The sequence below is a fragment of the Rattus norvegicus genome, chromosome X (genome assembly GCF_021556685.1).
Source record: "Rattus norvegicus strain SHRSP/BbbUtx chromosome X, alternate assembly SHRSP_T2T, whole genome shotgun sequence".
NCBI classification, from domain to species: Eukaryota; Metazoa; Chordata; class Mammalia; order Rodentia; family Muridae; genus Rattus; species Rattus norvegicus.
Window position 1 is genome coordinate 113472371 of NC_141554.1, and position 16142 is coordinate 113488512.

Here is a 16142-nt window from a genome sequence, read left to right on the forward strand (position 1 = left end):
AAAAATCAGAGTCCCTAAGATTATAAAATTACGTTATTAAAGAAAGTGGATGATTTACATCATAAGGAATACTTCCATTTGGCCATGTTAAAGAACGCGAAATTATCTTTTGATTAGGATTCTGAATATCAAGGCTTTATGGATATTACTCAAAATACCTGTTTCCCTGGATATCCTTGTATTCCTTCTGAACCCACGGGACCCTGTAAATCGAAGAACCACACCTTAGAAAGATGAATAGATTATACTAGGGAAAAAGTCAGCCAGACTCACATAACAAAGTTATGAATAGTAGCTCCTAAACCCAGGTAAGAAAATCATCCTAGACTAAGTAAACTGAAATATTAGAAGGCCCTTAGTAGGGTTGTATGATATTATACGTAACTGCATTGGTTCCAAGTCAGAGGATTCTAAATAGACTATCAGACGACCTCTTGTCTGCTACTATAAACATATTCTTTGTTGGTGGTTATGAGTTTTTCAAGACAAAGGATAAGGGATAGCAGGTAAAGAAATGGCAGAGCAATGAAGTATTGCTAAATACTCAGAAACTTAACATCATTGACAAATTAAAAGCACAATTTTCTGAGACATGCTTATGATAAATAAAAGTTGACCAACTTTCAGTTCCTGAAAGCTAAAAAAATCAGAAGAAATGATAATTATGTCTCCACTCAAAATAAGATAATTTTACAAAGTGCTGACTCCACACATTATTCACTGTGTTTTAGAAGTTTACGTCCTATGAAGATTACACTTGGCACTCTTCTATTCCTGTTCTACTTCTTGCCTGTGTTCCCTTAGAGCATAATAGAAAAAAAAGTAAGAAAACATATGCACCATTATTTAGCTCAGAAGAAAATTATTTATGAATGTCAGAAGTGCAAGTGGACTATGCACTAACCACCTCGGTGTAATGGTTATATCATTCCTTATTCGAGGAAGCCATTCAGTCAAAAGAATGGGGAGAAGTGGAGAGGCAAGCCTGCCAGGACGTTGAGAAGAGAAAAGAAGCTTAGCTAGCCATCAAGTTACATAATAAAAGGGCCAAACAAGAAATAATGTGAAGACAAGAAAATGCTACATCTCTTTCAAAAAAAGAAAAGAAAAAGAAAAGAAAATAGAGGAGGGGATTTGACAAACATAGGCAAATAGTACTCCAGGTTCATACCCTAGGTCCTGGCAATCCAAGGATCCCCCTTTCTCCTTTTTCTCCAATAGATCCAAGTTCCTGAAGGAAAAGAGAAGCCACAAATTATAACACTCATTTTCTCACTGGGATGGTGTGGTGGCACATACCTATAATTCCAGCTCTTTGGAGGCAAAGGCAGAAAGATTCTGAGATGGAAGAAAAGGAATTCGAGACCAGCTTTGGCTATATAAATGAATGTCAGGTCAGCCAAAGCTACGTAGCAAGACTATATCTCAATCAAATAACCAATGAATCAATTAGTCAATCAACAAACCAATCAATAAACCAATCAATTAATCAATCATTTCCTCACTGGTTGTCTGGCTCCATTCAAAAGAAGGAGGCAATTTCGAACTAGCTCTACTGATTTCTTAGGGACTGTTCTTTGTTTTTTGGACTATTCATTGAGTGTTACCATGTGCCTCTAGAAGTAACGCCTTTCCCCTAAAATACTCTTGCAAGCTGTCTTAGTTAGGGTGTCTATTCCTGCACAAACATCATGACGAAGAAGCAAGTTGGGGAGGAAAGGGTTTATCCAGCTCACACTTCCACATTGCTGTTTCATCACCAGAGGAAGTCAGGACTGGAACTCAAGCAGATCAGGAAGCAAGAGCTGATGCAGAGGCCATGGAGGGATGTTTCTTACTGACTTGCTTCCCCTGGCTTGCTTAGCTTGCTTTCTTATAGAACCCAAGACCACCAGCCCAGGGACCGCACCACCCATGATGGGCTGGGTCCTCCCACCTTGACCACTAGTTGAGAAGATGCCTTACACCTGGTTCTCATGGAGGCATTTCCACAACTGAGGCTCCTTTTCTGTGATGACTCCAGCTTGTGTCAAGTTGACACGCAAACCTAGCCAGTACACATGCCCTTGTAGTATCATGAGCTAACAGCATGGAATGGAAAGGTGCCTAAACCTCCACACCGATTTTATAGACCAGGAAAGGAACTTCCAGGAAGGATAAAAATCAATGAGAAAGGTGTGTCTTCTATGACTCCAGAGCCCTTTCTGAGAAGCAGCTGCATTCTGCCATCTAGGAACTTGATTCTGACAAAACAATGAGAGATTAAATAAATGCTTGGGAATCTCTACTAGAAGGAAGACATTTACATACATTTACATAAAAGAACTACAGCATCCTTTTCCATGGGAAAGATACAGTTCAATCGACAGCTCCTTACTGGTACTATTAAGTACCTTGTCATATCCTAGGAATACACCAAAGGGTTTGTTAGGTGCTAATTAGTTCCGTTTGCATTGCCTACAAGAGCCGAGGACTTATAGTTATGGATTTGATTTATGGGCTTCCTAGAGACAAGCAGGAAATTTAAGAAGCATTCTGAGAGAATCTTGTCAAGTCTGGGTCCAGAGCCAATATCCAGGCCCCCAAGTTATAGAAATAATCATTACAAAAGTGAATAAAGTCTTTCATGGAAAACTTAAGTCAGTTGTAGCTATTTAAAATTGGAGCATAGATTTAATCAAGCAGCATTTATTTCCATTGTAAAAACAAAGGAGGAAATGTAGCTTTCTCAAATATAAGCTTGTCAAAAGATGCTACCTGTTGATGTGGCATATCTCTCATTGTTTCCTCGGTGTCACCTGACTCAGCTGGTATGAGGGCACTGTTTTGATCCCATCTGTACCTTTTTCTACTTTTAAAATAATCTGTCTATTACCACAAGTACTGCAACCTAGATGAATATCCCTGTGTCTCCTTGTAGACTCAAGAGTTAAAAAAATCAATTTTGGGTCTTCTATTGTTTTTTCATTGAGGGGAGAGTATCTTTGAAGGGTACAGTTCAAATAGGACTTTGGTTACTACTTCTCTTTTTCCTTCTCTGTCTTGGCAGAGTTCAGCTCTTGTGATGGTTTGTACATGCTTGTCCCAGGGGGTGGTACTATTGGAAGGTGTGGCCCTGTTGGAATAGGTGTGTCACTATGGGTGTGGGCATAACACCCTAACCCTAGTTCCCTGCAAGTCAATCTTCCACTAGCAGCCTTCAGGTGAAGATGTAGAACTCTCAGCTCATCCTGCACCATGCCTGCCTGGATGCTGGCATGCTCCTGCCTTGATGATAATGGACTGAACCTGTGAACCTGTAAGCCAGCTCAATTAAATGTTGTCCTTTATAAGACTTGCTTTGGTCATGGTGTCTGTTCACAGCAGTATGTTCCTAAGGCGGCCATCATCCAGTGTCCAATTTAAAAGAACTGTGACAACCCAATGCAGTCTGGACTCCCCAGCTTCACCTTTTTTTAGAGAGACAACATGAAGTTGGGTGAGTAGAAGGTGGGAGAACAGCTTGGAGGAGTTGGGGGAAGGGAATGAATGTGACCAAAATATATTCTATGAAATTCTCAAATGTTAAATAAAAATATAATTTAAAAAATCAAATGGAATGCAAACTTCTTTGAAATCTTAGCCTCCTTCACCCCCATATTTCAAATCGGAAACAAAGCCAGGTATGGCGGCACTCGACCTTAATCTCAGCACTCAGGAAGCAACAGCAGGCAGAAGTTTGTTTGAGGTTAGACTGCTCTACAGAACTAGGTGCAGGACTACTAAGGCTAAACAAAGAAACCTCGTCTTAAAAAAACCTAAAAAAACCAAACCAAAACAAACCACCAACAACAAAACCAAAAAATCAAATTGGAAACCAAAGTATGCTGCCACTTGGTGGAAAATGTCTAGTGGCCTCTAAGGTTGGATAATTCAAGTAACCTTCCCTGACCTGCCCAAAAATGTTGCAGTGCTGCCCCAAACTCTTTAGTCACCAAGACTAAATGTAAGAAAGTCTTGTAAGTGGAAAACCTTCCTCATGGTCTTTCCTGTCTCCCTCTGAAGCATGTTATTGCCAACTGCACATGTGCAAAGTGATCCACTAAATGCTTGCTGACTTGAGTGCAATAGTGACACAGAGAATAAAACTATGGCAAACGGTAAACAACAACAGCAGCAGCAGCAGCAGCAGCAGCAGCAGCAGCAGCAGCAGCAGCAGCAACAACAACAACAACAACATACTTAAGAACTGTAATTTGCCCTGTCTTTCCCAGGAGTAGAAATAGAAGGTGTGTTTTATGGCTTCAGAAAGTGAGACAACCTGCATTTTTTTCCTTTCTGAGGTCCAGAGTTTGTGAAAAGTATGAAGAAAAATAAATAATATAAATAATAAAATAATAATAATAATATAAATAAATATGTGAAAAAGGAAATCTCCCCCACTCTCCTTTTTTTTCTGTTCTTTTCTTTGTCTTCCTCTCTCTCCACTTCCTCTCTCTATTTGAGCCAATAAAAGATGAATGGCTTGGCAAGCTCCTGACCGTGGTCTCAGCTTGTGTCCCAGCACAGGGAAGCACTGTTTAGAGACCCTGCTGAACAAGCTGTTCTAGATGGATATCCGGACCTGACCCTTTACTGTTGGCCTTGACTCAAACAGGCCTGCTACGCTGCCCCCATCCTCCTACTCCTCCGAAGCCCAGAAGACTTCTTAGGGCACTAGCTTAGCCTTCCAGCCCCTCCAATCCCCGTCCCAAGCTCCAGCTCCTGGTGCTGTTTTTTGTTTCTGAGGAGACTCAGTCAGGCGAGACTCCATGTACTCAGGAGTTCCCTCAGATCTACTGACTACTTAACCCTCAGGATTTGCCAGTTTCATCTCTGTTCTTTCCCTGAACATTGCCGTTCTAGCTTCTTCTATGCGTCCGTAGTCCTTGAATAAAAGGCACGTGTGTATACAATTCTGACAACCTGCATGGAAGGACCTGTGGCCTACAAGTGTGAGCATGCTGCTAGGGACAAGCGAGGTAAAGTGAATGATGCTGGGACAAAGCCAGAAAACTGGGGATATTTTTTTCTTTACCACTGGGAGTGCAAGAGAAAAAATGCCAGGCACACATTTATCAGATTGGGCATTTTATCTTCGGCAAAGATTCCAGCTACAGTGGGAAATAAGAGGAGTACTTTGAGTCCCTAGAGATTTCTGTCCTCCGCAGAGCCTTGTTTTTCAGTAAGCATTGGTTATTGAAAGCTCAATGATGGTGGCTCATGACAGTTCACATATGCTGTCAGCTTTCCCCTGGTAACTTCCCTGTCAGGAGTATTAAGGTATTCACAAGCATCCACATTAAGCAGGCAGATAGAAGAGTGAAGGCTGTTTATGATTTAGCCACTGTCACCCACTGAATCTGTGTAGTAGTGAGCTGAGAAGCTCATCCTTGATTTCTGTTCTATGTAATACAGGGTGATATGTAAAAGGAGGTATTTCCCAGCTTCGATGCTTTTTTTCTTTTTCCTAGGGTTTCTGTTTTTCAACCAGAACTATGAAACGTTGAAATTACTGAGCTGGGAACAGTAGTGCGATTTACCAGCAAGTATTGTCGTCAGCCAGTCTCTTTTACAGGCATAAAGGGAAAGCATCCATACTGCAGTGGAGGAAATCCTCCCGGGTCTAAGTACAGAAAGGGGGAGGGAGGGAGTGAGCTTGAGTCAGTGAATCCCAAATCCCAGAGCAGCAGAGATCATTAAATCTTGGCGATTTAGAGCCAAAACACCTCCTCTGGATGAACTGGACTGCAGGGGGCAGTATGGTATGAGAAAACAGATTCTAAACTGCCAGCATTCAGCAATACTGCATGAAAACATGGGCCTGTACTTCTGCACCAGGTACTCTGTGTGTCTATTATGGCTTCTAGTTTAGCGGTTTTATATTTATTGGATTCCTGAGTGTGTGAATGAGTGGATCTCTGTCTTGTGACTCGTCATGAGCTCTTGTTTTGTACAATTCTAGTGTGTTCTTTTTTGTTTTATTTTATTTGATTACATTTTATTATTATCTCCTAGAACCTTGTTTGTTTTCTAATGGGAGACAAAAAGGGAATGGAAATGAATGGGAAGGAATGTGGGAAGGAACTAGAGGGAGGGGAAACTGTAATCAGGATGTATATGTGATTTAAAAAAATCCATTTCAATAAAAGGAAAAAATAATTGGTTAAAATGATTCAACAACATTTATTCGTTCTGAGAAAAGAAAAAAAAAGCAACTAGAAAATCCTGAGAATAAAAACAACAAAATTCCATACTGAATGGCAGTCTCAGCTCTCTGAGAACCTATGCGTCTTTGGAGAAGCCTCTTCACCTGCTCAGGGCATGATGTCCTCTACAGGAGAAGAGGGGCCAACCTGGACTCACTCACTCACCTCACAGGGATGATGCTAGGTGACTAGAGTCTATACAAAACGCTCTATGGAGAATGGTGCAAGCCTTATTCCCAAACCTCCTTGCAAAATGCCATCTGATACAAATACACGATGGCACTTGCAATTTTCCAGTAGCTGGACTTTAAAAGTGGAATACAGATTTTAATGGCTACCAAATCCAGGAAAAAATAAGAACTGTCTCAAATTACTCTATGCACTCTGGTGTTTTTGAGATCCAGTGTGTATTTGCTTACAGTACAGATCATCTCACTTTGGACGAGCCGCACATCAAGAGCTGGGTCGGTAGTCATATAGCTACAGATTATGTCATTACAAGGCCAAGCTTTGTAAAAAACAATCTTCAACACAGTGCATTTGGGGCCTCAGGAAGAAGACTAGCCATGGCCACTGCCGTATTGCACATACACAGAAAATACTGCAGCAGCTTCAGGAGTGGAGGCTGAGGTGGGGGTGTTCTACCTCCAACACTGCGCCTTACTTCCTTTCCCACTCACTAGCTGCAAAACTGATTGAAATCAAGGGCATAGAACAAATGATTCTTTATGTCCCTTTGTCCTGTGGGGGTAACAGGAGCCCTTATGGAAGCAATCTGTGCCACTGGCTCCTCTGGCTGTGCTTCCTGACCACTTGGTGAGACACCAAGAATTTCAAAGTGCAACCAGGAAGGACTAGAGTTCACAGTTACTCCCACCATGCAGGCAAGTGGGAACAGGCCTTGCTATCTTGGATTCTGCCACTTTCTTCTGGTTTGTAACCCAAATCCATGAACATGTTGTCAGTTTCTTCCGAACACATTTTGTGAGGTAAGAGACTACCAAATGCAATGCTGTGGCCTTTTTCGGGTTCTCACGTAAACAAGGCACCAGGAAACTACATTTATGATCATAGACCTCTGCCTGCTTAGTTAGTGTTACATAATAATTGTTGAGTTTTCAAAAAGTCCTTATTTTTGAACAATACAGAAGTATTATTTATGATGAAATATGCTTCAGACAGACCACGTGATGCTGCTAATTAGGGAAGCAAGGTAATGTGGACGTCCAAAGATCATGATGCCATTGTCTTTTTATGTGTTTGAAATGTCCCACAAGAAAATGTTTATCTTTCCCTCTTGCCTCCCTTTTCATTGCTATCACCAGGGCCTGAGCTATCACCACCATCTTTTGCCTGGGCCGCTGTAATAACATGTGCTTACTGCTCCGGATCCTCCAGTCTCTCCCTTACCCAGCCACAATGATCTTAGTAACACAGCCCAGGGATGAGGAGATGGGATAAAATGCTTGCCGTGCAATTGTGAACAGAAGCATATAGATTCCCAGAAACCACTTAACACACCCTGCAATCCCAGCCCTCAGAAGACAAAGGAAGGTATCCCTGGGATGGTCATGGTTCTGTGAGAGAGCCTGCCTCAATAAATAAAGTGAAGAGCAGTTTAGGAAGACATCCTATGTTGTATTTGGGCCTCCGCACACATGCGTACACGTATAAATGTGCATCTACACACAAAAGTGCGCGCACGCACACACACACCATCTCATGACACTTCGAATAATAGCCACAGTTGACTTCTGAAGCTAGCTGTGGCCGGACTCCTAAGTCTCTGCTTGTTTATTGACATCTCTCAGTTTGTCATTTCCTTTCCACTTGGCTGTTTTATTTTGACTTTTTGAGATAAGGTCTTGAAGTGTAGCACATGGTTTCTGAGAACTCATGGTGATCCTTCTGCCTCAGCCTCCTAATTAATGGGATAATAGTTATATGCTACCGTCCTGGGCTCTGACCACTCACCATGTTGTGCCTTTGGAGTGCTGAGCAAGTCAGCCACAGGTGTTGGTATTCAGGGTACCCTCAGCCTACAAACACTTTTTATAATATTTACATAACCTGCTACTTCAGATTACACAGTTCTTGGCTTATATAGGACCTCTTTCAGAGAGGCTTTTGTTGACCACTCTCTCCCAAGTGTTTTCTTTTCTAGATTCCATCACTGCATACGTCTTCCATCTTGTATATATCACCATTGAATGGACTTTTTTTTTTTGCTTAGTTTTCTTTATGCCAGTGGGAATAGAACCCAGGGCCTTGGGCATGCAAGGCAAACAGTGTACCAATAAGCCACGTCATGGGCCCCTGCGTTGGCTATTGATTCGTCTCTCGTTTTTTATATTCTTTATCAGTTTTCCATTAGGACATAATTTCAAGGACAGAGGAACTTTTATTTAGATGCTCTTATAGCCTCAGAGTTCAGTAGAAAACCTGGCACATAGAAGCCTTTTGAAAGCATCTGCTGAGTGTAAGAATCTAAGCTAGAAAGGCAGCTAGGAGAGTAAAGATGGGATTACTGAGAAAAGATATTGTTTACTGAGCATTTGATAAGTGTCAGCTATGTACAAAGTTTTCTCTAGTGTGGCTAATCTTGTTTAATCTTCAGATAGAGCCCATCGCTGTCCTCTTTTTGTAGGCTAGGAAAATAGTCAGAAATATTAAGAGGTTCTTGACCCATAAGTTAAGCCTACGTCTGTTCTAACTCTAAAGTCTGAGCTGATGGCATGTGAAACACAGCTTCATGGAGAGTTCTGCTAAATGTTTCAGAAGGTCAGGAAACAAGAATATTTCTTTCAAGGCCTTCTGTGAAGATGGTAACATTCACAGCAGTAACCATGGAAGGAGATTTTCCTGTTAGAGATATTGTGCTTTTTATTTGATCAGAACCTGAATATATATTTACAAAGTAAGAAGACTTACCGGGACACCTGGAAGGCCACTCCTGCCTGGGAAACCTGGAGGCCCTGGTTCACCCTGAAAAATTAAGCAAAGGCTAATGAGTAGCGACAAAAATACAATGAACATGAAGGATAGATGCTCATTCAAAGTACTTGGACTGCTCAGTAGGGAGCCAGAAGTGTGACTATCACACTATGGGACAGGGGTGTAGATTTATATGCTTGCTGGAAGCCTTAGTTTAGGGAGCTCCTTGGTCTATGGGAAGCCAATAGCTAATACATAATCATAAACACTCGGGTGAATTGGGAGATAGAAGAATGGTTAGCTGTTGCATTTCTGGTGGAAGAAGCTGTTTTTAAAATATAGGCTACAAAGATGAGAATGGCGTGAAGGAAATGTTAAGAATCAAAAATTGGAAAGAGACATTATATTCTAACGTCCCTTTCCCTAAGTACTTATTTATCTTACACAGGCCATGGAAAAGCTCTCTATGGTTCAGGGATGAATTGGAGGGGTAAAACATCCTCCTACAGACTCTTAGACTAGTCCCAAATCAAGAATTTTCCCAATATAAAGCTAGAGGGAACTGGGGTTGTCCACAAAGACAAAATTAAAGAAGTGAGACTTGATATGTTTCCATCTGGGTCCCTTCACCATGGGAATAGAATCACAAATTTAAATGAACCCCAGGAAGGAAGGGAATGAAAAGATATCCCTGAAAGATATCTGTACACTTGAGCAGAATAGAACCATTGAAATACAAACATGGATACAGTTTCATTTTAATAGACAGATTATAAAATATAACCTTAAGTCTTGGTGGTTCAGGTAAGACAAATTATATCATCTACTGTTGCTTGTTAACAATATTCCTGGTATTTAAAGTCAACTATTTTCCTCCAGTGCTGTAAAACAACCCATGGCCCTGTGCAAGCACTGTACCACTGACTTGTACCCTAGGCCTTAGAATAAATCTTTGACGGCAAATATCTTCTTCAAAAATCAAAACTCAAATATGGGTCAGAGTTTTGACTGTGGGATAGCAACCCCATCCCTCACTTGATGCCCTGTCTTTCTGCTAGAGGTGGGCTCTACAAGTTCCCTCTCCCCACTGTAGGGCATTTCATCTAGGGTCACCCCCACCCCCATTTGAGTCCCGACAGTCTCTCACCTCCTAGGTCTCTGGTACATTCTAGAGTGTTCTCCCAATCTCTTACCTCCTAAGGTTACCTGTTTCCATTCTTTCTGCGGATCCTCAGGGCTTCAGTCCTTTTCTCCCACCCAATACCAGATCATGACCCCCACCCATCTCCTTCCCCTTCCAGGTCCCTCCCTCCTTCCCCAAACTCTGACCCATAATTGTTCTTGTCTGAAAGAACTGCAGGGATGGAAATGGAGAAGAACCTGAGGAAAAGAAGGTCCAGCAAGAGGCCCAAAGGGAGATCTAGCTCAAGGGCAGGCCCCAAGGCCTGATACCATTATGGAGGCTATGGAGCACTCACAAAAAAGGGGCCTATTATGACTGCCCTCCAAAAGACCCAACAAGCAACCCAAAGAGTCAGAAGCAGTTATGTACACTCAACCAATCAACAGAAGCTGCTGACCTCTGTGGTTGAATTAGGGAGAAGCTAGAGGAAGCTGCAGAAGAGGACAACCATGTAGGAGGACCAGTAGTCTGGACCCCCGAGATCTCTCAGGCACTGAATCACCAACCAGGTAGCATACACCAGATGATATGAGGCCCCCAACACATGTACAGTAGAGGACTGCTGGGCCTGGGTTCAGTCAGAGAAGATGCACCTAACCCTCAAGAGACTGGAGGCCCTAGGGAGTTTAGAGGTCTGGTGGGGTGGGTGGGGTGGGGACATCCTTGTGGAGACAGGGTTTGGGGAAGAGGTATGGGATGTGGAACAGTTGGAGGGTGGACCATGAGGGAAATAAAATCTGGAGTGTGAAAATAAATAAAGAAAATAAAAATAAAACTCAAAAGGGAACATTTACACTTAATGTAGTTAGTAGGCAATTTAAATATTGAGAAGTTTTGAGTTTGTAGGAAAAATATAAGCATCTAATGCCCATTTCAAGTTATTTGGCAGATTAAAAGTTTAATACTCAAGTCTGAGCAAAAAAAATTCTTACATGAATAGTCAGATACAGGTACACTAACATTTATCTACACACCAGAAAAAAAAAAAACCCTCAGGATTTTCAGAATGCTTTCCATAAAGGAGAAAACAAAGACAGCTTTGCTTTCCCTTCCAAAGAAAAACCCATTACTCCTCTTTTGGAATTGGCTCAGGTTAGTCTGAATATTAGACTTGAATTCGAGTATTAGCAGGAAAGGGTCTCTTAATTTTTCCTATAGTAAACATTTACTACCTTGGAACCTTTCTCCCCTTTGGGGAATCCCATGAATTCTAGTTCCCCAGTAGATGGAGGTGGTCCTGCAGGGCCAGGGAGGCCAACATCCCCCTGTAGAATCAAAAAGACCATTGAACAAAGGATAATATTTGCAAAAGATCAGCATGTCTTCTGGATGCAATCCACAAATAAACTTTCCACTTTACCCTTGTGCCAAGGGAAAAAAAAAAAACAAGGTTTCATTGGTAAGGGATTAAGAAGAATGTTAAGCCCAAGAGTGAGTTGTGCAGTATCACTGTGAAGGGAAAAGGCAAATGGATGAGGGAAAAAAAAAGCCAAAACAGATTGACAGCTGCATGATCATACACAAAGAAGTAATGAGAAGGGAGCCATGTGAGATTTGAATAAGGGGAACGGCTGCTTCCTGCCAACAGTGATAAGACTCTATTGGGTTTGTAAAACCTGTATTCATTCCATAGGCTACATATGGCTGTGTGCCGTCAAAAGTAGCTATGGATGTGTCCCAACACAAAATTGTAAACTTGCTTAAAAAGTTATGAGAACCTCCCCCATATCTTCTTTTAGTAAAATTGTATCACAACGTCAAAAGGTTGGACATGTCTGATTGGTTCAAAGGTCTAAGGAAGGGAAGAGAATATTAAAAGAGAGGTTAAAGGTTTGGAGAGATGGCTCAGTTTTAAGAGCACATATCGCTCTTGCCAAGGACCTGTGTTCATTTCCCAGCACCCACATCAAGTAGCTTAAAACTGTCTGTAACTCCAACTTCCAGGGTTCTGACATCCCCCCACCCCTGTGGGTACTTTCACTCACATGTCAGACACAAACAGATAAGGAAAAATTTAAAAATAGAGAGGGATTAAGAAAAGAGACAGAGAAGAGGTAGGAAAGTATGTTTATACATATTTATGTGTATACATGCTTGTAGAGGGAAGAGGGGAAGGGGAAGAAGGTTAGACAGGAAGCAGGAAAATAGCACGCAATAGCATATGAAAACAAGCAGAGACGTACCTAGTTGGAACAAAGGAAATAATACATTTTAAGAGAGTATATTTAAGAGAGGCAATATAGACCTAGTCATAGGAAACAGCGAAATGAAAATTTTTGAAAGAAAAAAAAAATCCAAAAGTGCACATGTAGCTCTCAATGGATCCCATAGGGAACCTATGTGAGATGGAAAAGGTCATAATTTAAGGCAGAAAACAAATCCATTTACACAAGTGTGCATATATGTGTAACTACAGACATTTATTTGAGCATGTGGGACGTGGATTGTGTTTTCAGACTCTATTTACCTTGATTCCTTTTTCTCCTTGGAAACCTAACCCCATATTTCCCTGGGGCACAGGGTACAGGGAAGAAAAAGAAAATCAATTACTAATAAGTTCCAACAACTTAACTTGGAATATGTTAGTTTTTTACCTTTTTAACTAGAAAATAGTTGTAAACCAGTATCTTTATGGAAAAAAACCAGAGAACTTAATGGCAGGGCATACGTGATCCCGAAGCATACTTACATCAGGACCAGGAAGTCCAGGGGGACCTGGTGGACCCTAGATTAACAACATAGAAAGGAATGAGCATTTCTTAATTATAGACAAAAAACCCAACCAACTAACCAACCAACCAACCCACAAGCCAACCAACCAACCTACTAACCAGATAAACAACCATAACAGTGTTGAATGATAGAGAACAGAGATATGCTGGCTCCCTGCTCAATGCAGATTGGCCCTGTTTTAGCGAACTTTTAGCTCCATCTCTCATGGTTGACTTATTTGTGTGTGTGTGTGTGTGTGCGCGCGCATGCACGCGTGCCCAAGCGTGGGTTTGTGCACATGAATGCTGTGTCTGCCTTCCAAGGCTAGACCGTGATTGGATTCCATGGAGGTTCTGGAGTTTACAGTCAGTTGGTGGTTGTTGTCAGCTACCCCATGTGGTTGTTAGGAATGAAACTTTGGTCCTCTGTAAGAGCCGGATGTGCTCTTAACCCTTGGGCCATCTTTCCATTCCTTCTCATTATTTCTTTTATTCTCCTTTGACATCTTCCAAATTAGAATGGTAGTCACACTCATGTGAAGGTTGTAAAAATATCATGTTTTATCCTCATAACATTCTAGGTGAAGTTAAGACACAGTAGTAAGTATGTAGTGGGATTTAGGTATTGGTGAAAATGATCTGGGGACAGGGCCTTCCCAGAACCAGAACCATGCCTCCTTTACCAGTGATAAATAGTTTTGGCATCAGAAAAACAGGTAGGTACAATGTCCAAGTGCAGGATTGAGAAAAATTTGGAAGTATCATTAGAAGGGTGATGATAGTGGTTGGTATGATTGATTGATTAATTAATTAATTAATTAATTAGCAATGCCTGTCATAATGAGGGAACAGAAGGCACCAATAGATGTGTCAAGTATCTGTCTTTTCTTGGCTATACCTTATGTTGAGCTACTCCAGTAAACTTAAGGGGCACAGAATAACAGTTAGGGGGGAAAAAAACCAACCAAACAACGAAAAAACTCAAACAAACCAAGGACAACCAATAGCTCTTAACAAGACCATGTTTAAAGCCCGGAGTGGTAAGATGTCTTTAATCTCAGCACTCAGGAGGTGGAAGCAGGTGAATCTTTGTGATTTCAAGGACAGCCTGGCCTTGAAACATTTAAAAGTGAGTGACAAGATAGCCAGGGCTATATAGTGAGACTCTGTCTTGAAAAGAGTGAGGAAGGAGAGGAGGAGGGATGAAAAGAGTGAGCATGTTTCCTTATAATCTTCCAGAAATGGCTTTTGCCCTCCTGTAAGAGAACCTAAATTACATAGGCCTGTATTGTATCCATGGCCTGGTAAAGAAAGTGCAACCACGCACTAGTTTTAAGTTGGTCTTACTTGGAAACCTGGTGGTCCTATGGGTCCTGCATCTCCAGGAGATCCAGGAGATCCTGATGGACCCTGGAGAGAAATTTTTTTTTATTAAGGTCAAAAGGCAAGATAGTTTCTCAAAAAGAAAAAGAAATGCCCATAAGAATTGTATAAGACTTGTTACAGCATTTTATTCATAATACAAATTGTTAGAACTCTTCCAAGTAATCACTGATCCAGGGATTGATAAATGAACCATGACATACTACTGGGAAAAGCAGCAATTTTACTCATATCTGGAACAATACAGATGAATCTGAAAAGCACGGTGGCAAGAGAAATTAGACCCAAAAGAGTGCATATGATATTATTCTCTACATATGAGTCCTCAGGGCAAGTGAAAGCTGATCAATACTGAAGAGTAATCACAATGAGATTTACCTTCAGGGCGGGCTAGGGACAGGGATCCTGTGAAGAGGCAGGATCCTCTTTTCTGAGGTAATGTTAATATTCTGTGGCTTAATAGAATTTTAGATTACCTAGGATTACGCATCTGTCAAAATTCAAAAAATATTTAGTATTTGTGGGTTTAGGATATGGTAAATATACTAAATATATGTTTAGCATTTTATAAACAAAAAGAAAATCAAATCAAATATTGAACTTTAATAAAAGGCACACAATTATATTTAGGAATAATTCTGCAATGTATTTTTATATTCATTAAAATCAGTGAACTGATGGATAGACACTGATAGATTGACAGGAGAGTGATAGAGATTATAGTAAAATACTCAAGTTATTAGTGATTATTGTAAAATTCACTGTACTTGTCTCCGCCTTTGAATTTTTACTTTTAAAATTTTTAAAAGGGAAAAACCCTAGTTATTTAGTATTAGATAAATCAGGCTTTGAGTTATCAACTAGATATAGACAGGAGGCCTTTCATAATGATAAATGTGTCACTTTTAGAAGACATCATAGTATTACATGTATCTACACTTAACTGTAGAGATTCAACATGCATAGAGCAAAAAAAGAAAAAGCAGGCAAAATAGATAAACCATATTATAGTTTAAAACAAGTTCAGTATCTTTCCCTCAGTAATTGGTAGAACTTAAAACAAAAACAATCAATAACAGCGAAAAACAAAAACAAACAAAGAAAAAATCCAGGTTACTGGCTATTGAAACACCATCAACTATCTTAACCTAATAGATATTGCTTAAATCATTACACCACCAACTGCTGGTTGTATGTTCTCTGTAAGTTTTGGTCCTAAACCAAACTTCAGCAAATTTAATGAGAGTAAGAGTGTGTCCTCAATTTTGATAGACTCAAGCTAGAAATTGATAATTGAAAGGTAGCTAGAAAGCAGTCATGCTGGGGAATGAGCAAACAACACTTCTAAATATTCCATGGTTCAAAGGGAAAAAGAAAAATTCACATGGAAAATTAGAAGATGTGTAGAATTGATTAACAATACTTAAAAGTAAGACTGAACTTATGAGAAAGCCGTTCTGGGGAAATGTGAGGCTCCATTCCAGTGGGGTAGCAGGACACAGGTGTTATGTGCACAAGAAAGGAAGGGAAAGTCTAAGAGAGATCAAGGTTTAGACAACAGGAAGAGAAAGGGGAATTAGAAGATTTCCAGAAATGAGATGCTATGAACTACTAATTTAAACAGAATAACCACAAAGGTGAGATAGAGAATGATGCTAATGTTCTGTGACTTAATAGAATTTTGGATTGGCAACCAGGAACAAC

The 16142-nt window shown here is 40.7% G+C and overlaps 1 protein-coding gene across 1 annotated transcript in view; it reads right to left on the bottom strand.

Moving 5' to 3' along the window:
- Col4a6 (collagen type IV alpha 6 chain) overlaps nucleotides 1-16142 on the bottom strand; it is a 344979-nt gene that overhangs the window by 41696 nt on the left and 287141 nt on the right. Inside the window, exons 9-15 of the mRNA NM_001427260.1 lie at nucleotides 14403-14465; nucleotides 13034-13069; nucleotides 12812-12853; nucleotides 11517-11609; nucleotides 9159-9212; nucleotides 1172-1231; nucleotides 159-203 (exon numbers count right to left, since the gene is read on the bottom strand). Of these exons, the coding sequence (NP_001414189.1) occupies nucleotides 159-203; nucleotides 1172-1231; nucleotides 9159-9212; nucleotides 11517-11609; nucleotides 12812-12853; nucleotides 13034-13069; nucleotides 14403-14465 (393 nt within the window). The remainder of the gene's footprint in view (nucleotides 1-158; nucleotides 204-1171; nucleotides 1232-9158; nucleotides 9213-11516; nucleotides 11610-12811; nucleotides 12854-13033; nucleotides 13070-14402; nucleotides 14466-16142) is intronic.